A 21,971-nucleotide genomic window follows, 5' to 3' on the forward strand; every position below is an offset into this window, starting at 1 on the left:
GTGGATTTGTTGGTTTGATACTGGTTTTTCCCATTAGACTCTTAGTTCCATGAGGGCAGACTGTGTTTTGCTCACCACTCTATCCCCAGCACCAACAAAAATTTGCTTTGCCTATGGCAGATGTTAAATATTTGTTGAACGAATAAATAATTATGAAGGGTTCAAACTGGCAACCAAGTTATTAGGGGTTTGTGGGGGCTTTAAATTCTCTCTCCCTCTCTTTCCCTCCCTCTCTAGGAACATTGAGAAAAGATATCAGTTCTAAATTCATAACATCCAGACAAGATTCTGTCTCTTTCTCTCTATAATTTTACAGGAGAATGGGGATTGCTGACTAAATGGTTTTCAGTAAAAATCTCTCCTTCCCCAAAAGGAAGACAGAAAAGAGAAACTTGGAACCTACTGGCAGAAGGGCACCAGAAGAGTGATTCAGTATCAATTATAGTGTATGGGGTCGCCAAAAGGCAATTCAATTTAAAAACAAATACTAGAACCAAGTATGAATTTGCAGCTATTAATAGGGATTTGTCCTATATAATAAGTATGGGGAAAAAAGGCGGGAGAACAAACATAACTTATGCCAAAGAAACTTCTGGTGCTCTTTCTTATTTCATTGTTTGTAGGAGTCTGCTTCTGCCAACATGAAAGTGAGACCCAGGTTATGCCATTTTTATCTACAGAAAAAAGAAACCTTATCCTGGAGATAACAGAAAGGAGACTGAAAACTCAGCTAGATCTCAGTATTTGTTCTTCAGATTGGAGAACCCCAGTCTGGGCTACTTAAGCACCTTTGCCATCGGGGTCCTTATACCTCTAGCCTATCTGTTGCCAATATAAGTTGAAAGACTATATGTTTGTGTGTTAGGTGTTTTAGATGTATTAATTCTTTTAATCTCCTACCACCTTACTATGTGAGTAGTATTATCCAAGGTGACAGTGAGTAGATGGTAAAGCTATATTATAATTATGATCTTATTCTAAGGTCAAAACTTCACTAGAAGGCTCTATCTTGAAGTCTGACACATTTGAGATTAGTTAAAACTAGACTGCCAATTTTGTTTTTTTGTTTGTTTGTTTTTTGAGACAGAGTCTCACTCTGTCATCCAGGCAGGAGTGCAGTAGCAGAACCTTGGTTCACTGCAACCTCCACCTCCTGGGTTCAAGGGATTCTCCTGCCTCAGCCTCCGGAGTAGCTGGGACTACAGGCATAAGCCACCACACCCGGCTAAATTTTGTATTTTTAGTAGAGATGGGGTTTCAACATGTTGGCCGGCCTGGTCTCGAACTCCTGACCTCAGGTGATCCGCCGGCCTTGTCCTCCCAAAGTGTTGGGATTACAGGCGTGAGCCAACGCATCCAGCCCAGACTAGCAATTTCTCAAAGCGTGGTCTGCAGACTCCTGCATCAGAATCACTGGCAGTGTGTATTAAAAATTCAGACTTCCTGACGGTGTCCACGACCGAAGGAATCAACACCTCCTGCCGGACGTGGTGGCTCACGCCTGTAATCCCAGCACTTTGGGAGGCCGAGGCGGGCGGATCACCTGAGGTCAAGAGTTCGAGACCAGCCTGGCCAATATGATGAAACTCCATCTCTACTAATAATACAAAAATCAGCCAGGCGTGGTGGCGGGCACCTGTAATCCCAGCTACTCGGGAGGCTGAGGGAGGAGGATCACTTGAATCCGGGAGACGGACTTTGCAGTGAGCTGAGATAGCGCTACTGCACTCCAGCCTGGACCACAGAGCGAGACTCCACCTCAAAAAAAAGAAAAAAGCACCTCCAAGTGATTCTGTTGCAGGGGATCTGTGGATGATGCAGATTTTTTTGTTTTTAATTTTTTATAGAGAAAGGGTCTCCCTATGTTCCCCAGACTGGTCTCGAATTCCTGGGCTCAAGCAATCCTCCCACTTCGGCCTCCCAAAGTGCTGGGATTACTGGCATGAGCCAGCACACCTGGCTCAGAATTTCGTATTGTTCTTATGCAGACGAAAGCATGAGGACTCATACCTAGGCTACCGGAATTGTTGAAAGCCAACAGCACACGGCATTAGCCAACTTTATCCCTGCTCCACAGCCTCTAACCACCTCAGCTCCCGGAGCCGCTTAGCAGCCTGCAGGCACTGGACAGAACTGAGCACGCGCAGTATTTAATCCCCACTGTCGCTGGGTGGGGCTCCCTAGGACCCCGCCCCCTACCGACCTGCGGAGCCAGGGGACAGGGCTCTCCAAAGTAATTCCGGCTTCTCGCGGCACCGGCCCAAAGCCCCGCCCCCAGCTCTCGGACCAATCAAACGGCAGATTGCTGAAAAAAAGGACCAATGCACAGGGCTGTCCTTAATGCCTCCCTGCAGTTTGAAACTGTCAGGTTGCTCCCTGGGTAGCGGCTGTGCTTGCTGAGTCTGCACTTGCTGAGACTGCAGCTGCGACGCGGCTAGGAGGCGCAGAGCGAGGAGTCGGGATTTGGTCGCGAGCGGCGACGGTGGGTAGCAGCGCTGCGGGCACACCCTGCGTCCCTGCATCCCTGGCGAAAGTAGTGGTGTGCGATTTAAAGTTCCTTGGCGCGGGCTTCCTCCCCCGGGGCTCTTCCCCGGACACGGGTGATTCAGCTGTTGTGCCGGAAGGTCTCGAAGTTCCCCTCCGAGGCGTGCAGGAAGAGGAAGAGAGCAGGTGTGAGGGATGCTAAGCGGTTGCTGTCATCAGAGGCTCCTGTCACTTAAAACGTTGAGAAAAAATAACCATGTATAAAGCTCTGTTGTGCTTAAGTAAGATTTTTCTTTAAACAGGCTGGGTCGGAAGGTGATGGAAGAAAACTTCTGGCCTTTTGCTTACTGCAGTGACTTTTCTCCTCTGCTTCTAGTCCCTGCCTTGGGGAGGGGCTGGCGCACCCCCTCTCCTTGCGTGCAGCTAGGCCTGATGAAGGGCACAGGGCACATCACCCTGCTGCTAGTCTGCATGTTAATTCGCTCTTCCTTTGACTCTTGGTGGTTCCATTTGAATTCCCAGACCCCTGTTTTCCTGTCAGCCAGATAATTACCAAGATGTTATTTTATGTCTCTGGCAACAGAGAAGCTCACAAAAGTTTTGGTCTTGTTTTCTGATACCTTGGATTAGGAACTACTGAAAATGTAGTGAACTAATGTACATATGCCACCCATTAAAGCAGTTTTCATTTTTTCTCCTTCGTTTCTGAACTTAGAAACAGGAAAATGCTACTGTTCTAGAGTTTCAAATAACTCAGACTTTGTTGGCATAAAGCAGGGCAGATGGGAGATAGCATATTTTCCAAAAGTACAGTGGGTTTTTTTGTGTCTGCAGTGTCCGTATTAAGAAACAGTTTTTGAGATCTGATCTTACTTACTAGCTCATTTTTAAAATAATCAGCACCACCCCACTCCCCACCCGTGTTACCTGCCTGGTCTCAAATCCTGAAGGAAGAAGTGAATAAAAATATAAATGGACCAAGTTATCACAGTGGTAGACTTGAAGTCAGTGAAGCAGCCATTCTTTGCTGCAAATACATGCTCTTATTTTATCCTCCCTAATTGGCTTAACTAAAGACAGTCATGCTGAGATTTAGTTTACTTAGCATGTGTATGCACAGTGATACTCACTGGAAAAAGTTGAACTTTCCTTTCCACAATCTAGTTCCAGCCTGTGTTTCCATTCTATTTTTGCACTTTTCCCTGTATCTTACTTTTCTACTTCAATTGCTTCATCTCTCATTTATTTTTCAGCCCACTGTAACTGAGACCTGAAATTGTTTTACTTTCCACTGAAACTGTTCAAGCAAATGTCACAGCAACCTCCTAATCTCCAAATTCTATCCAATCTTCATGGTTCTTTGGCATCTAACTCTATTCTCTTCTTAAAGTTTCTCAAAGTTGTGATGCTGCTCCCATAGTTCTAATGTTCTGACTGCTGACTCCTCTTCTTTGCTGACTGTTCTCTTGCCCTTTAGATGTTAGTGGTTCTGGCTTTAACCCTCTTCTCATTCATAGTCGTAGTCCTTAACTTTATTAGGGCTATGGTCCCCTCTGAACACATATTTAAAGCTAAAGATCTTCTTTCTAGAAAAATACACATTCGCATTTATGATAAAAATATTACATACAATTTGGGTGTAGGGACCTGATATGGTTAGGTTTTGTGTCCCCACTCAAACCTCATCTTCAATTGTAATCTCCACATGTAGTGGAAGGGAAGTGATTGGATTATAAGGGTGATTCTCCCATGCTGTTCTCATGATAGTGAATTCTCTGGAGATCTGATTGTTTTATAAATGGTAGTTTTTCCTGCACTCTCTGACTTACTCTCTTGCCTGCCACTGTCTAAGATGTGCCTGCTTCCCCTTCTACCATGATTTTAAGTTTCCTGAGGCCTCCCCAGACATGCGAAACTATGAGTCAATTAAAATTCTTTTCTTTATAAATTACCCACTTTGGGGCAGTTTTTTGGGAGTTTTTATGTTTGGTTTTTTTTGTTTTGTTTTGTTTTGTTTTTTTGAGACAGAGCCTCACACTATCACCCAGGCTGGAGAGCAGTGGCACGATCTCAGCTCACTGCAAGCTCCGCCTCCTGTGTTCACGCCATTCTCCTGCCTCAGCCTCCCAAGTAGCTGGGATTACAGGCACCTGCCACCACACTCGGCTAATTGTTTTATATTTTTAGTAGAGAGAGAGTTTCGTCATGTTGGCCAGGCTGGTCTCGAACTCCTGACCTCAGGTGATCCACCCACCTTGGCCTCCCAAAGTGCTAGGATTACAAGCGTGAGCCACCGCACCCGGCCTGATCTCTCTTTCTTAATATCCAAATTTATTCTCAACGCTGCTGGAATGATCTTTCGGATCATGTAACTTTTAAAAAATATTTCAATAACTTGTCTAAAATAAACACCCAGATTTTTAATATGACAAATCTTGACCTTCCATGATCTTGGCTGCTCCTTACTTTTTGTTTCATCCTTAGCCAATCCTTGCTTTGCACCCATTGCTTTGGCCTTACCAACCTGCTTGCTGTTCCTGGCATACATGTCCATGACTCTGTGTCTTTGCTTACATTGCTATACTGCCTAGAATATCTTCAACTGTGTTTATACCTTTTATCCATCTTTCAGGATGAGACCTTCTCATCTCTCAGCACCTGGGTCATCTTCTCTAAAAACTTTCTCTGCCTCCTTTCCTGCTTATTTAGAGTCATGCAATCTTACTCCATGAAAAATAGCTACTCCTCCCTCTCTACTTTGTATCTGTTATTTTAGGGCCTATCAGCAGTTTATTCAGCAGTCGGTCACTTATATAATATACATGCCTGGACCTCTCTACAGATTGTAAACTCCTTAAGAATAAGGACTTCATTTTACATCCCTCACCAATGTCTTACATATTACTGCTATTCAGATAGTTCGAATAGTCACTATTTGTTCTTTAAATAGTTTGGCTACTTGTTACTAAAAGTACTTTTAATAATTTTTTGATTCGGACTTTCAACAAATTATGCATGTATTTGATTCTGTTGTTCTGTATAAGCTCACTTTTCTTAAAATAATGTTTCCAAAGGTAAGTTTCCCAAGAAGGGAATTTGCACGAATTGTTCTCTCTTGGTTCTGTATCTTAGAGGAAAGTACACAGCACCCAGGTTGTCACACGTTGCTCAAGAACAGTGATACAATCTCTTATGCTCAACAGACCCCACTGGGGATTTTTCTGAAGATCCTCTATTTTTCTTTAACTTTTCATGTTTTCTCATCTCCCTGACTACATTATAAACTCACTAATATTGGGACTGGGTCTTCAATTATTTTTTGCCCAGTGAAATTTGCCTATAGGTACTCAATATATTGAATGAATGATTTTAACATATCACATGAAGATTGCAGATTTGGATACTGTTGCACTTATATATATATCTGGAAAGGATTTTATCCTAAATATCAAGGAAAAAAGCTAAAGTTAGCTTCTACTGTTTTAGAGCATTTGTGCAGAATGTCATCAGATGAGGAGAAATACTCACTTCCAGTTGTGCAAAATGACTCCAGTCCAGGCAGTTCTGTCTCTTCGAATCTTCAGGTAGGAAAAAATTTCTAAATTTATCATGTTTTTTTTTATTTTAAACAAATGAATATAAGGGAAAACTAGGATTTTAAAAAAAAATTTTCATTCAATTTGCAAGGGAGTTTTTCAATTTATAATAATATCAAACTTTAGGAATTACTGTACATATTTTAGGAGTTACTTTACATTGTTTTAACTTTTCAGAAAATATTGATGAACTCTTCAAACACTCTGTACAAAGGCTTCAACCAACACAGAGGCAAAGCTGAAACGTTCAAGAAACATTTTTTTCTTTAATTTTTTTTCATTTTAGCTACCTCTCATGAATGCTGCTTTCACTTTTAATGCAAATTAGTACAATATCAAACCATTCAAAGTTCTAGAGCTCAAGATTCCCTTGTATTCTAGTTGCTGAGGTTTGGTCTCTGTTGTCACGACATTCAGTACAATCTGCTGCCCAGGCCCTGTACATTGATAGATAAAATGAAATGGGTCAGTTGACTACAGAAGATGTGGTATTTGCATGAAATGTTTTAAATTTCTCTTATTTCTAAATATTTCATCATCAAAAATATGGATTTAGATTTCTAGAGTAGATTTTAAATGAGAGAATAATGACTGGTATATCTTAAATTTTACAGTTATATTACTCAAGGGGAAAGGCTGTTTATGCCTAAGCATACGAAATTGTTGTTGATTCTGTACAATATGAGAAAAGCTTTAGGAAAATATTTTATGAAACAAATTTTCTCCTTTAATTGAAATTATGGATTTCAAAATGGGGAAGGTATTGGGAAAATATCTGAATATTTACTAGGATAAAAGTAGTCTGGAGTTGTGGCAGAGCTTTTGTACTCTAGCCTTCCCTTTTGATGGTACCTCTCCCATGCAGTCCTGTCTTCAGGTGACAGTACTTCCTCCACTCTTCATGGCTCTCTGATTGAAACTTGAAGATAGAACTGATTAACTCATTTATACTAAAATGTAAACACTTCGTGAGCATTCATGTTGTCATTTTGTCAAGAGACAAAGCTTCAAATCAAAAGAATAAATCTCTAGAGTGGAATTTTAGAGAGATGGAAGAAGAACCTGCCAGAAATTATTTTGTGTTATTGGTTACCTACCTATAATGTAAGCCCAATTGACAGTCTCTTACTTTCAACTAATATTCCTCCTGGTTCTTGGACTGAAGTTGAAAGCCTCTCCATATTCCCTGTACATACATTGTTATTACTTTGGGTTTCACTACTGGAAACACTTCAAAATATAAATACAAAAAATAATCTTAAAAATAACATAAAATACATATTTTTACATATGTAGTAAATATATAAATCCAAACATTTAATACAAAAGCCCTTCATAAATCAATATTCCTCTTAAGGGACTTTTTGTTACTCTCTCTGTTATGCAAATGCTTCATAAGCCAGAGGGTGGCAAATGCTGAGGGATGGGCAGCATCCATAGTGCTTATACACTGAAAATTTCCTCTAACCACAGCTCCTATCAGCCAAGTTGCTCTGACTCTAATGGTTGAGGCATGGGTGGAGCTATATTTCAGGGTCATATCAATTCAGCTCTTGGGGATTGGGGAGGAGGGCAAAATTACAAGTTTTGAATGTTAACACAGGTTGTGTTTGGCAATTAAGAAAGGCAAATTATTTATTTTGAATCTTAATTTTGGATTCTTATTTTTAAATAACTCATTTGGCCTGTATCTACATATATGAAACTCTAAAATAGTCATTTAAATAACTGATTTTTTAAAAATGTTTTTCTTGAAATAAGTTGGAATATATGATCATGGAATACTATTGACATATAATTATTTATTTCCCCTGTAAGCCATAGCAATTGTGGTAAAATATATGAAATATATGAATATGTATGAAATATATGATTTGAAATATGTTTGGATCTTTTTTTTTCCTTCTGTTATCCAGAACAGAAGTCAGACTAGGGAAGCCACAAGTGAAAGCCACTGACTTCCACTTCTCCCTCCGTTCCTACAGGCTGGAGGTGGTAATAGGCTAACTCTGAGCAGAGCTGACTTGGCTAAATCTAGTTGTGACTGACACCACAGCAGGGACATTATAAAAAGCTTATGAACCTCACAATGTAAGATCACCATCATATTAATCTGCTCAGGCTACCATAACAAAATACTGTAAATTCATAGGCTTAAACAGCAGACATTTTTCTTCTCACAGTTCGGGATCACAGCCCAATAGAGTCAGTTTCTGGTGAGGGCTCTCTTTGTGGATTGCAGGCAGGTGCCTTCTTGCTGTGTCTTCACATGACCTTTCCTCGGTACAGTATGTGCAGGTGGGAGGAGAGAGAACACAAGCTTCCTGGTGTCTCTTCTGATGAGGACATTAATGCTATCAGGGCCCCGGCCGATGGCCTTATTTAACCTTAATTACTTTCTTGGGGGCCTCATCTCCAAATACAACCACACTGGCTGTTAGGGCTTCAGGATATTAATTTTGAGGGTACACAAACATTCAGAGTCCATAACTCCATAACAGCCACACTTTTATATATTCTTAGCCGAAATCAAAAGTTTATTTTGGCTGTTTGGGAAGTATAATAGTGCTTTAACAGAAACCAAGTAAGGGTGGCTTAAGTGGGTTCCTTACAGTTTGATTCTCTCTCTCGTAAATTCTGAGCTGATACATAGTCCTGAGATCATCTGAGGACCGAATCCCTTCTCTCTTGTTGCTGTGCCATGAGCTGTTGACCGTGTTTGCATTGTCAGGTACTGGTGCACTGATAGTGCACCACCTCTAGCCTGTGGGAAGAGGGGACTAGAAGGAAGCAGCTTCCTTTTTAAGGACTTCACCTAAAGTTGTATGCATCATTTCTATTCGAAACCCATAGACCAGGTCTCTTGGCCACACCTAGCTGCAGAGGAGGCTGGGAAATGTAGCTGGATGGCCATTTGCCCGAATCAAACCCTGGGGCTTTATTAAGTTAAAGAAATTAAAAAGCAATGGATGCTGCTGGATTAGTTACAGTCTGTATGCACTTGAAATTTTATGTGTTAGTTTATTAGAACCAACTCACACATTCAGATTTACAGGAACTAGTAAATATCTTGTGTATGGCCCCAATTTATCAAACTCTCCGAGAATTTCCTTTTGATAATTGGAAAAGCAATACGCTTTGGGAAGTGTATTTTTTTTAAGTTAAGGATATTTAAATCTATTTAAATAACTATAGTTACTTTTGTCAATGTAAAAATTAAATGTTGGTGCTCGCTTCAGCAGCACATAAACTAAAATTGGAGTCACACAGAAATTAGCATGGTCCCTGTGCAAGGAGGACACGCAAATTCGTGAAATGTTCTAAAATTTTTAAATATTTTTTTAAGTTTTATAATACAAATCAATGTTGTATTGTGATATCCTAAATGATTTGTTTCCTATTAAGAGCCTTCCATCTTGGTGATAACCATTATGTAAAATACTGATTTTTATTTGCTACTAGGAAATGTAAGTTTAAAACTCAGACAGATGTTTATTCTCATGAAGGTGACATTGCTAACAAAAATGGTTGATTATAGCAATATGAAGGAGATTCTGGTTGAATTTTCTAAAGATTTTCTCTTTGGAATATCTCTCTCTTCCTCTTCTGTTGTTAGCCTTAAAGTATATAAAAATCAGTATTTGCTATACCTAACGTTTACTGCATGTAAGTATCTATGTTAAATACGTGAATCAGGCCGGGTGCAGTGGCTCACACCTGTAATCCTAGCACTTTGGGAGTCCAAGGCTGCAGATCAAGAGGTCAGGAGTTCGAGACCAGACTGTCCAACATGGTGAAACCCCATCTCTACTAAAAGTACAAAAATTAGGCAGGCGTGGTGGTACAAACCTGTAATCCCAGCTACCCAGGAGGCTGAGGTAGGAGAATTGCTTGAACCTGGGAGGCGGAGGTTGCAGTGAGCCAAGACCATGCCACTGCACTCCAGCCTGTGCGACAGAGCAAGACTCCATCTCAAAAAAACAACAAAGAAAAAAAGAAAAAATGTAAATTAAGGTAGAAGCGCAAACCAGGTCACTCTGGTACATGTAATTGCTATAAAAGCTATCGGTTTTCAGTATATAAAAGCATAAACCTTTTTTAAAACAATTTTACTTAAAATTCCAATATAAGAAAACAGATGAAAACAAAACTACAGTAGTGTAGATTTATTTTGTAAATTCAAATACGTGACATTTATTTCTCACAAAGTCAGTTAATAAAACAGTTAAGCTGCCTTGAAAAATGTACATTTGAAATTGGGGGGTAATAGAAGGCCATTGCGGTTTTATAAGCTTAAGTATCCAATTTGCTTCTATATTTTGTTTGCATTACGTAATTTTTTTTAATTCTGAAAATGGTATCTTTTTAATAGCATGTCCCATCTTCAATTAAAGTGATCTGACATTTAAAATTAAGTGATAGAACACTTTTGATTCAGTGTTGAGTCACTCACAGATTCTTATCACCTCTTCAGACTTTGTTGTTGTTTCCCCAGAGACAGGATCTTGCTCTGTCACCCAGGCTGGGGTGCAGTGGTGCCATCTTGTCTCACTGCAGCCTCCAGTTCCTAGGCTTAAGTGGTCCTCCCGCCTCAGCCTCCTGAGTAGCTAGAACTACAGGCACACACCACCACGCCTGGCAAATTTTTATAAAAAATTTTTTGTAGAGATGGGATCTCGCTTTGTTGCTCAGGCTTCAAGCCATCCTCCTGCCTCAGCCTCTCAAAGTGCTGAGTTTTACAGGCATGAGTCACAGCACCCTGCCCTCTTCAAACTGTTAATCATAAATATGAAAATCACACAAGAAGCACTCAAAGAACTCAAGCTGGGAATAAGTACTAAAACTTTGTAATATAATAAGCATGTGACTCTATTATGGTAATTAAATTCCTTAAAAAGAAATTCAGTTGAATATAACATTGTAACTGTTACACTACATTATTGATTATTGGCCTCTCTTAGGAAGAATATGAAGAGCTGCTTCGTTATGCTATAGTGACTCCAAATATTGAACCCGGTGCTTCACAGTCATCTCATCCTAAGGGAGAATTGGTGCCAGATGTCAGAATTTCTACAATTCATGATATTCTTCATAGTCAAGGTTATATATATTTTTCAAGATATCTCTTAATTTAACATATTACTGAGTTTATTAATGATCCTGACAGGATTGTGAAAATGCCTGTCCAGATCAGGGATTCTTCTCGACCATTTGTGTGTATTAGTATCATCTAGGGGAGCTTTTTACAGTTTAATATATTATTCCTGACTCTCTTATGACAGCTTGATTTTTCTTTGAACTTCATTTGACTCTTACTTTTATGAAGAATAATAAAGTTGAAGCAACACTATGGCAACTACATGGCTTTTAGGTATGTTGTATCTCAGTACTTGTTCCAACAGTTTTATGCCAGGATTAACTTGAAAACTAAATGCCCAAGCCTAAAATTAAAGATGGTAGCCCTGAGAGTCTCTTAAATTACTTTACGAACCTCATGCTAGTGCTTTATCAGCGGTATTTATATGGGCATGGAGAACTGTTTGAATAATTATCACAAAGGTGAACCTATCTGTGGACCATGTCAGCAACAGAACTGAAAGCTACTACAAACCAGGATGTGTGTTGATAGATGAGTGAAAGGTGGAGAGAAGAGGATAAAGTTCCGTTAACCTCCATTCCTTATTCAGGTGAAGACAACATCCCAAACTCTAAATAAATGTTCTTTCAAAGGACACAGAAAACCTTCCTAAAACAGTCCTGATAAGGAACAGTTATCACACTATAGGCATAACTCCAAGGATCCCTGTCCTTGAAGGCACATGATACAGCCTACTCAGAGGCCAAAGGCTCCTGGGCTTCTGCTAAGTCATAGCTCTAGTGTCTGTTGTCTCTCACTGTCTGTAGACATGGAATTTTCACTGCTTCTCAGTCTTTGGCCTATTGCAGTGGAACAACAAATGGGACCACAGGATGAGAGCCTTAAAATACAGGCCAGGCAGTGGCTCATGCTTGTAATGCTAGTACTTTGAGAGGCTGAGGCAGGAGGATCACTTGAGCCCAGGAGTTTGAGACAAGCCTATGCAACATAGCAAGACCCTATCTCTACTAAAAAATTAGCCGGGCAGAGCAGTCTATAGTCCCAGCACCTCGGGAGGCTGGGGTGGGAGGATTGCCTGAGCTCAGGAGTTCAAGGCTGCAGTGTGCCATGATTATGCCACTGCACTTCAGCCGGGGCAACAGAGCAAGACTCTGTTTAAAAAAAAAAAAAAAAAGAAAGAAAAAACTTTCGAGATGCTGTAGTCAACAGTTCAAGGTAATCACCTGGGATTTAAGACTATTATTCTTTTCTCTTATGTAAAATAGCATTTATTTATTCTCTACCATTTCCAAAGAGGATTTGAGATTGAAACACACAATATGTAGTAAGTTTAGATATTCTTTAGTCATCTTGAGATTCACAAGTAGACTTTGTTAAAGTCTTCTATGTAAATTCATCATCCCACATTCTCTTTATTCTTGGTATCTCAGCTGCTTGATATAAGGCATGATGTGTGGAAATTGACAACATATGTATAAGCCTCTAACAGTCATTCTTGAGAGGTTTTTCCCAGTTTCCTTTTTGCCATCTGTTGACTACAGGTTCCTGAAGTGGAAGCCAGAAAGTCCTTGTTTGGGGGAGCCAGTGCCACCCTAGTTTGATTGTGGCTAGTGAAAAGCAGTGGGCCTCTGGAAATACCCAGTGTCATAAGAGAGCAGATCCTTTTCCAAGTTCTAATGTCATTTACCCACTTACTTTCTTAGTGTGAATTGAATGCTATAGTAGACTACATTATCTCTCATCTATATTTGGTGTGTAAGTTGGAGCTTATCAATGATATAGTAAGTCTTTTTCTAGTCTCAGATTTTTATCTCTTCTTGTTCTTTGTTTTAGTGTTCCTATATCCCCGGCATGTTGTATTTTGTTTGTTCTAAAATCTTTTTTATGTACTGCTACCTTATTAAATTATGTGTGATTAGACATTTTATTTAAGAGCGGTTCCATTTAATTTTAAAAAGCTTTCCTTTTGGCAGGAAATAACTCTGAAGTAAGAGAAACTGCAATAGAAGTTGGAAAAGGATGTGATTTCAGTATTTTAAGTCATTCAAAGACAGATGGTATTAATTTTCTTTAGCTTATTTGTATTAATATACAATATTTTGTGGTTTGATGAATAATATCTATGTAGTAGGAGGAATAATTTCAGCATATTACTTTTTGGCAGGATTTTAAAATGCTATTGTCACCAATTTAAGTGATAATATTTAAAATAATTTTATAAGATTCCAAAATAGTACAACTAAGACAGGTCAATGCATTATAGTGTGTAGTATCCTTTCTTAAAATTTCTAAGTTAGAGGGCAAGTCTTTTAAAAGATTTAATGGCATATTATATAGTTTGACCAATTCAAGTTTTTATGTAAACCAATGCACTGTTTCCCAACTTTCAGGCATTTGCGTACCAATGTAAGAATTTTCATCCTATCTTTATGCCACCTGTTCTATCATTTAGTGTTTTTCTTTAAAAGTCTGCTTTGTCTTTGTTAAAAGGAAAGATTAGCAAATCTTAAAGAGGCTTTTTGGGGGGGTTGTTTTTTGTTTTTGTTATTTTGTTTTGTTTTTGAGACAGGATCTCACTCTGTCACCCAGGCTAGAGTGCAGGGCTCCTTGCAGCCTCAACCTGCTTGGCTCAAGTGATCCTCCTGCCTCAGTGCCCCCTCCCTCAGTAGCTGGGACTACAGGCACATGCCACCACACCCAGCTAATTTTTAAATTTTCTGTAGCGCTGGGATCTCACTATGTTGCCCAGGCTGGTCTCAAATTCCTAAGATCAAGTGATCCACTTGCCTTGGCCTCCCAAAGTGCTGGAATTATAGGCATGAGCCACCATGCCTGGCTTTAAAGAGCTTTTAAAAGCATACTAGAACTGGACTGAACTTTTTTCTTGACAGAATAATTAAAATAATTAAAATGTAATATTGTGGAATATTTTTCTATTTAATGTTATTTAATGTGGTAACCGTTTTTGCCACCACATAAGTAATACCTGTATCCCTTAGTTTCCTCACTTGTAAGTAGAAGTCTTAGGCACCATAATCTCTGACAGCCCTTCCAAGTTCTGAAGTTACATGATTTGATTTCTTAAAAGGTGAGTGTTGAGATATTTTTTATATTGAAAAGCAGAGTCTATTGCTTTCTTTGTGAGTACAGATCTAGTTGGCAAAATCAAGTAAAAGAGAATATTCATGTACATTGTCATTCCACCTGTTCTTTGGGTTTCTTAACCATCCTCAGAACATGCAGGTAGCGTTTCATAGTGTGACTAGCCCAGACCTTGTGTTGTTTTTTATACCAAACACACACCTTAAGGAATTATTTTCCCTTTTGCAAAGAAGTCTTTACATAAGCAGAATATGTTTGCAAAAAAATTAAAATCTTACAAATTTTAAAAAAGAATTCTTGAAATACTTACTTTTAAGTAACAAGTTTTCTATCATAGATTCATCTTTCATTCAATAAGAAGAAAGCTCTTCCATCTCTGTTATTAGGATGCTCGTAGCAAATGTGAGGTATGTGACAAGTGATGACAGATAGTCTCTAATTCCGGCATAAATATGTGAGAAAATATGAACTTTTCTTTCTCAGTACTTTTTTTTTTTTTTTGAGGCAGAGTCTCGCTCTGTCACCCAGGCTAGAGCACAGTGGCGTGGTCTCAGCTCACTGCAACCTCAGCCTTCCAGGTTCAAGCAATTCTCCTGCCTCAACCTCCCAAGTAGCTGGGACTATAGGCATGTGCCATCACGCCCAGCTAACTTTTTGTATTTTTAGTAGAGATGGGATTTCACCTGTTGGCCAGGCTGGTCTTGAACTCCTGACCTCGTGATTCGCCCACCTCGGCCTCCCAAAGTGCTGGGATTACAGGCATGAGGCACCACACTCAGCCTTTCAGTACTTTTTTAGAAATAGATACCAGTTCTCTTTAGGGCCCTGACTCTCCCCCACCTCCCTGTAAATGGATAGGGGATGAGCGTTTTATATATATGCACATATATATAGAGATGTGTATATTTCTCACCTATATATTGAAGCCTAACAGGGTACTTTCAACAGAGTATGTGCAAAACTAAATTATGAGTCTCTTTCTACTTATATTGTTTAATTTTAATGGATTTTTTTTGGGGGGGGTGGGGTTTGGGGTTTTTGGAGACAGAGTCTCACTCTGTCACCAGACTGGAGTGCGGTGGCATGATCTCAGCTCACTGCAACCTCCGCCTCCTGGGTTCACGCCATTCTCCTACCTCAGCTTCCCGAGTAGCTGGGACTACAGGCACGTGTCACCACGCCCAAATAATTTCTGCATTTTTAGTAGAGATGGGGTTTCACCATGTTGGCCAGGATGGTCTCAATCTCTGGACCTCGTGATCCGCCCACCTTGGCCTCCCAAAGTGCTGAGATTACAGGCATGAGCCACCATGCCCGGCCAAACTTTAATAGTATTAAAACCAATCCCAGTGTTAAATTTATGGAGTAATATTGACCTATATACAACCACACTGACCTTGGTCAATTACTTAACTCTTTCTGAACCTCAGTTCCTCATCAGTAAAATGGAGATAATAATACCTATTTTTTAGGGTAGCATGTGTTATGAGAACTAATCTTTATAATGTTTTTGTTACAGAAACAGAAAGCACTTCATTAATGGTGATATAATACAGATGATGATAGTTTCAGCTGAGCCTGGACCTGAATATATGAAGGATCCTTATTTGGGATAGAGGTCATTTGCTGGGGGAGAAGGGATTGGGAGTATAGGAGGTTATCTCATGCCAGTCGGTGCTAAATCAGTGACAGTACTGAAATTAAAAATAGATTAAGGTACACCTGAAAGGTAGTTTCTCTGCATTTCTCTCAGCCTCCATAGGTAGCAGACATCTTAGCCTTCCAACATGGTTCCTTACCAACTTGAGTTATTTTCAATTTGGCTTGACAGCTACAACTTTTCTTTTATTCTAGAGTCATCACCAGTGTTATCGCCGAGGAAGGCTTCTCATCCGGTCATGGATTTTTTCAGTTCACATCTTTTAGCTGACTCTTCCTCACCAGCAACAAATTCTAGTCATACAGATGCCCAGGAAATACTTGTGGGCGATTTTCTTGTTTCTGATGAAAACCTTCAGAAGATGGAAAATGTACTTGATCTTTGGAGTTCAGGTCTTAAGGTACAGCAGTTGTTCAATTACGATGGTTTAATATGTAATGTAATAGTTTTACTCTTGTTTATACTGTTTTGTTTTTTTGAGTTAAACTTTTTAAAAATCTTTTGTTTCCTGAGATCAGTTCAGTGTCTTAAGTCTTGCTTCTCAATCTTTAATGTATTTATGAATCATAGGGGGAGCCTGCTAAGCTGCAGCTTCATATGCAGTAGACTTTTTTTTTTTTTTTTTTTGACTCTTGTTTGTTTGTTTGTTTGATTTTACTTTAAGTTCTGGGATACATGTGCTGAACATGCAGGTTTGTTACATAGGTATACATGTGCCATGGTGGTTTGCTGCACCTATCAACCAGCCATCTAGGTTTTAAGCCCCGCATGCATTAGGTATTTGTCCTAATGGTCTCCCTCCCCTTGCCCCCCATCCCCTGACAGGCCCCGGTGTGTGATGTTCCCCTCCCTGTGTCCATGTGTTCTCATTTCTGTGAAGCTCCCAGGTGATGCTACTGCTTCAGAAACTGTACTTTGAGTTGCCAGGTTTTAAGTGGTTGCTGGAACGGTTCTACATGCTCCACAGAATTTCGCAGATACTTTGAATGGTCAGCCTGTGTGTAACTGAGACATACTGAGCCTTTACCATCTCATAGTTATGACTAATGGAAATGTCTCCTTTTATGTGATACAAAAGATCCAATTTTAGCAATGGATATTCATTTTATAGCCATTCCTATAGCAACCATGATGTAGAAGTGATAAATATATAAAAGTTGATTTTTATTTTGATACTACTGGCCTTTAAGTAAAAGAAAGTATTGCAGAAATGGCAAGTGGGATTTTTGTTTGCTTTTTGGGTTTTTTTTTTTTTTTTTTTGCTATTATTAAAAAACTGGAGAAAATGACAGTTTTTCTGAAACATATAGTTTGAGGAAACTAAGTTGCATATTCACATATATAGAGAAATTATGGCCATATGAGTTCTGTGGCATTTATATTTTTCCCTCATTTGGAACCTTAAATTCTAGAAATAATTCTTCAGTGTAATTTTACCATTTTCCCCCTGGAACGGGTTTCATACTTTATAATAGTGTAAGTCAATTGGAGTATTGACCACCAACCATTTAAATTGTGTTTAGTTAATATGTTGTCCAGTTTATTTTTATAACAAATTATTATTTGGTCTTTTTATTTATGCCAGTCAGTAGGGTGGCAGAACTTAGCAGTCCATTATACAGATAATAATCTGTAATAAATGGCTTGGGGAAAAAAGTGTCCATGGTTTCCTCCATCACCCATTTCTAAATAACTTCTGACTCTTATATGAGCTTAGCCTATGCCATTGTTCTGTGTTTCCCTTTATTCCTGATCCGTCTTCATATAGACATTTAATCCTTGAATAAACAAAGGAACATAGTGAATGAGGCCTGAAATTTTTTTGAAATGACAACAAGATTTCATACAAAATTACTTAAAATAGGAAAAAATTAGCTTCCCTAGTATGATGACTGTGAACTGCACAGACCTGTAACTGTTGAACTTACATGTTTTTCATTAGTGTGTTCCAATTGTTTTAATGGCTTTTGTGTTGATTGTTCTGATTTTTTTAATGTTTCTTAATTTCAGTGTAGTTTTAAGAAGTGACGTTAATGAACAAACTACTTAATTGTCACTATATTAATTTTTCAGACAAACATCATATCTGAGCTAAGTAAATGGAGACTTAATTTTATTGACTGGCACCGAATGGAAATGAGAAAAGAGAAAGAAAAACATGCAGCACATTTAAAACAACTGTGTAATCAGATCAATGACTTGAAGGAGCTGCAAAAAACCTTTGAAATCTCCATTGGGAGAAAAGATGAGGTCTTCTTTTTTATATTTTTTTTAACTGAGATTCAGTAAATGTCTTGCTAAATAATAAATTCTAAGAAATGATTACCTCATACAAGATAGTTTCTATCAGAAACTGACAGAAAAATTCGTGGCCATCTGATTTATTCTTCCTGTTAAACATATCAGCGTAATGTCATTTTACCCTCACCATTGACTTCAGTGTTCTTGATGTTCTTGATGTTTTAGAAAACAAAGAGTGTTTGCTTTGTAAACCATATTAAAACATCACCTTGTAGCCCATAAATATATAAAACTATTATGATTTGTCAATTTAAATTTTTTTTAAAAGAGTATGTGCTAAATGTAAGTACACTAGTTTTTTTCTTTCTAATCCTTTCTTCCTAACTACCCTTAAGAGAACATGAAGGAATCAGCATTATCTACATTTTAAATTATCCTTTTAGGGGTCATTTTAAGCATCTCAAATTCTTTTTTTCTCTCTCTCTTTTTGCAATGGGGTCTTGCTATGTTGCCCAGACTGCAGAACAGTGGCTATTCATAGGCATGATGGTAGCTCACTGCAACCTCAAACTCCTGGGCTCAAGTGATCCTCCTGCCTCAGCCCCTGCAAGGGACTGCAGGTGCATACCACCAAGCCTGGGGTTAAGCATCTCAAATTCTATCAGTGATGGGTGTGTTTTCATTAATGAAGTCTTTCTTCATTTTATTGATAAACACAGAAAACATCTTTTATTTCACTTTCCTTTAGCTTCTTAAGAATTTGAGGGTAATTCAAGTCTGTGCTAATTTTTTGCCTCCTGACACAGTACCTGGAACAAAGCAGATGGGCAACAAATCTGTGCCCTGCTATAAGTGAATGTCCGGATAGGCATCCACTTATGGATAGGAGAGTGGTGGTGTTCAGAAGAGGAGGACTTGGGCAGACACCTCAGCTGCTTGTCTGCAGAAGCAGCACTTAAGTGTTTTCATGTATTAAAGATTATAATTTTTTGAAACATATCTTGATTTTGTATAAAATTGAACTTTTTATAGAGTTTGCTTTTTTTGAAACAATGGATTTTAATGTCAGTCATTTTCTTTGTTATACTCAAAATTCTGTTCTATGGTTTTGAAATATTTTAAGTTTAGTTTTTTTATTTTGAAGTATCACAAAGAATATAGATATCATATGTTCAGTTTATGAGAATGAGTAAAGTGGATAGACAGGTTCTACCATTCATCTTAACACATAGAATATTTCCAGTATCTTAGAATGTATGCCCTTTTCCTCTTTGGAAATTATTTAAAGAACCAGTATAAATATCTCTTGGTAAATGTGCCCAATTTACAAAATCTCTTTCTAATGTGACTATTTTTAGAAATTTATTTCAGTTATTCAGTTATTTTATAAGAGAGAATATTATATTAGAATTTTAAAGCCTTCTGAATTTTTTTTTAAGAACAAGAGTAATATCACTGAAGAAGTACATCTACATATAACATATTAATAACATATATAACATGTTATATATAACATGTTATTAATAGTTACATGTATAACATGTTATTAATAGTTATATATATAACATATAACTAATAAGCAAATAATATAACTATTATTTGCTTTTATAGGTTTGTTTAATCCAGAAAATCATTGGACAGTTTTTGAGGAACTTCTATATCCAAGGTAGTAGTAGGGACCAGAAAGATATTTAAATATCTAAATATTCTGGCCCCTGCCCTCATATCTAGTGAATGAAGACATGGTGTATATAGAAGAACTTTCAAATGTATAATTGTTTACCTGAATTGAATGTCAGTAGCTAATTTGCATATACATAAACTCTTTATACCCTATACACATAATGAAGATTTCTTTCTTTTGTTCCCTTTCATTAGTTGATGTCTAGTATATTCATGTGAGAAAGTTTTATTGTCTTTGTAAAGATAATAGTAAGGTTAACTGAATGAATATAGTAGTGATCCATACCTATCCTCTCTAGCATTTTTTGATGTATGAGAAAATCACTTTACCAACTGCTGTTATTGTAGTATCACGATAATTGGGTTAATTGCTGTTTTCACAGGTGATTTCTAGCTTGTCTCATGCCATAGGCAAGCAAAAGGAAAAGATAGAGTTGATGAGAACATTCTTCCACTGGCGAATCGGCCATGTCAGAGCCAGACAGGACGTAAGTGTCAAAGCAGAAGACAGCTGATGGATGTTAGACTTCTGAATTCAGAAGCGCTCAGGATCACTTACTATAGTTGTTTTCTAATAAGTCAAAATGAATTTGTGATTTAATGTTCCTCTTATTTCAAAGGAATTTGATTTTGATGTAGTTTGGAAAAAATACATTTTAGGTCTTATAGACATATAATATATATTACAATAGATACATCATTTCCTGCTTCATAGTGGGTTAATAAGGATTGTTCCTAAATTGTAAATGCCCTAGTAATAGAACCCCTCAGATGAGGTTTTTGGAGAAAGAAATTACCTTTAATATATTAAATGCTTCCTATATTGTTTCTACTTTTAAAATGCCTGAATACAACTTATTCATAAAGAGGCTTTACAATATACATTAAATCACGATATAAATGTTTGTTATATAGACTTGCGTTAGAGTGAGAGTCAGAGAAAGTCATACCTGTATAGCTTTTTTAAAGTTATCCTTAGCTTGTAGTATATCGTTTAAACTTGAACATCCTTTAAGTAAGAACTGAGTTGGTATATCAGTAAATAGTGAACTGAAAGACAATAATAAATTGTTGTATCAGAAGTGGAAAGGTATGAGAGTATATCCCATGAGATGACAGAGTTTAGAGACAGATGAGTATAGGAGATGAATATATATATTTTGTGTGTGTATATATATATATATGTTTTCCGTGTATATTCCTGTGAGCTATGGAGTAATCTCTGTGTATTTAGTTTCCAAGAGATTAGTGTTTTAGGAAAAAGCTAGTGTAGGTTGAGTATCCTTTATCCAAAATGTTTGGCGCCTGGAGAATTTTGGATTTTAGATTATGTTTCGTATCACACCTTATACACAAAATTCATTTATGTTTCATATTCTTTCACCTTCTGCATATAGCTTAAGGTAATTGTATACAATATTTTTAATAATTCTGTGCATGAAACAAAGTTTGTGTTAAGTACTTCCATGTGGAATTTTTCACTTGTTGTGTCATGCTGGCACTCAGAAAGTTTCAGATTTTTGGATTAGGGATGCTCAACCTACTTTATCCTGGAATAAGATTTCTCCTTTAAGTATACTTTCTGGTTTTTTTTTTTTTTTTTTAATTAATCCCAATAGATTAAATCCACATTAAGCTGGTTAAAATGAATATTTATACTCTATTTTGAAACTTGTGAAGTAAAATAATGAGAATGCACATTTATTTTTAAATGGTAGCCAGAATAGTTGAGGCTACTGTCACTTTTTGGGTAGCTTTTCAAACTTAAGAAATTGAGAATTGGAACTACTTCTTCAAGAATGTAAATTCATTGATGAAAGAAAAATAGCATATGTTCTTATTTGGATTAGCACCATATATGATGGCAAGGTTTATACATTAATCTTGCTTGTGGTGGCCATCAAACTGAAGAGAAAGCAGTGTCATCTGAAGCCAGAGTCACCACCTTTTCCTTCGTTCTAGCCACTGTTATTCTCCTAGTCCTGCTAAATTCATAAGTAAGATGGCAAGTGGTAATTTGCTCATTTTCTTTCATTTGATTGTGTTCTTTTTCTCTAACTTGATTAGTTGCGCAAAGCAATGATGTAATGGATAGAACTCAGTCTCT

General features: G+C 37.8%; 1 protein-coding gene across 3 annotated transcripts in view; it reads left to right on the forward strand.

Moving 5' to 3' along the window:
• Positions 1-2,299: 2,299 nt before the first annotated feature.
• Positions 2,300-21,971, forward strand: part of POC5 (POC5 centriolar protein) — a 36,431-nt gene continuing 16,759 nt past the window's right edge. Inside the window, exons 1-7 of one of the 3 annotated variants that reach the window (XM_011996457.1) lie at positions 2,300-2,482; positions 5,971-6,068; positions 11,042-11,180; positions 13,152-13,235; positions 16,135-16,340; positions 18,014-18,190; positions 20,248-20,352. In XM_011996457.1, the coding sequence (XP_011851847.1) occupies positions 5,985-6,068; positions 11,042-11,180; positions 13,152-13,235; positions 16,135-16,340; positions 18,014-18,190; positions 20,248-20,352 (795 nt within the window). In that variant the 5' untranslated portion in view covers positions 2,300-2,482; positions 5,971-5,984. Of the gene's footprint in view, positions 2,483-5,970; positions 6,069-6,471; positions 6,546-11,041; positions 11,181-13,151; positions 13,236-16,134; positions 16,341-18,013; positions 18,191-20,247; positions 20,353-21,971 lie in introns of those variants that run through there. The other 2 variants (XM_011996466.1, XM_011996472.1) reach the window with 2 other exon arrangements.

The sequence above is a fragment of the Mandrillus leucophaeus genome, unplaced genomic scaffold, assembly GCF_000951045.1.
Source record: "Mandrillus leucophaeus isolate KB7577 unplaced genomic scaffold, Mleu.le_1.0 Scaffold114, whole genome shotgun sequence".
Lineage (NCBI taxonomy): Eukaryota > Metazoa > Chordata > Mammalia > Primates > Cercopithecidae > Mandrillus > Mandrillus leucophaeus.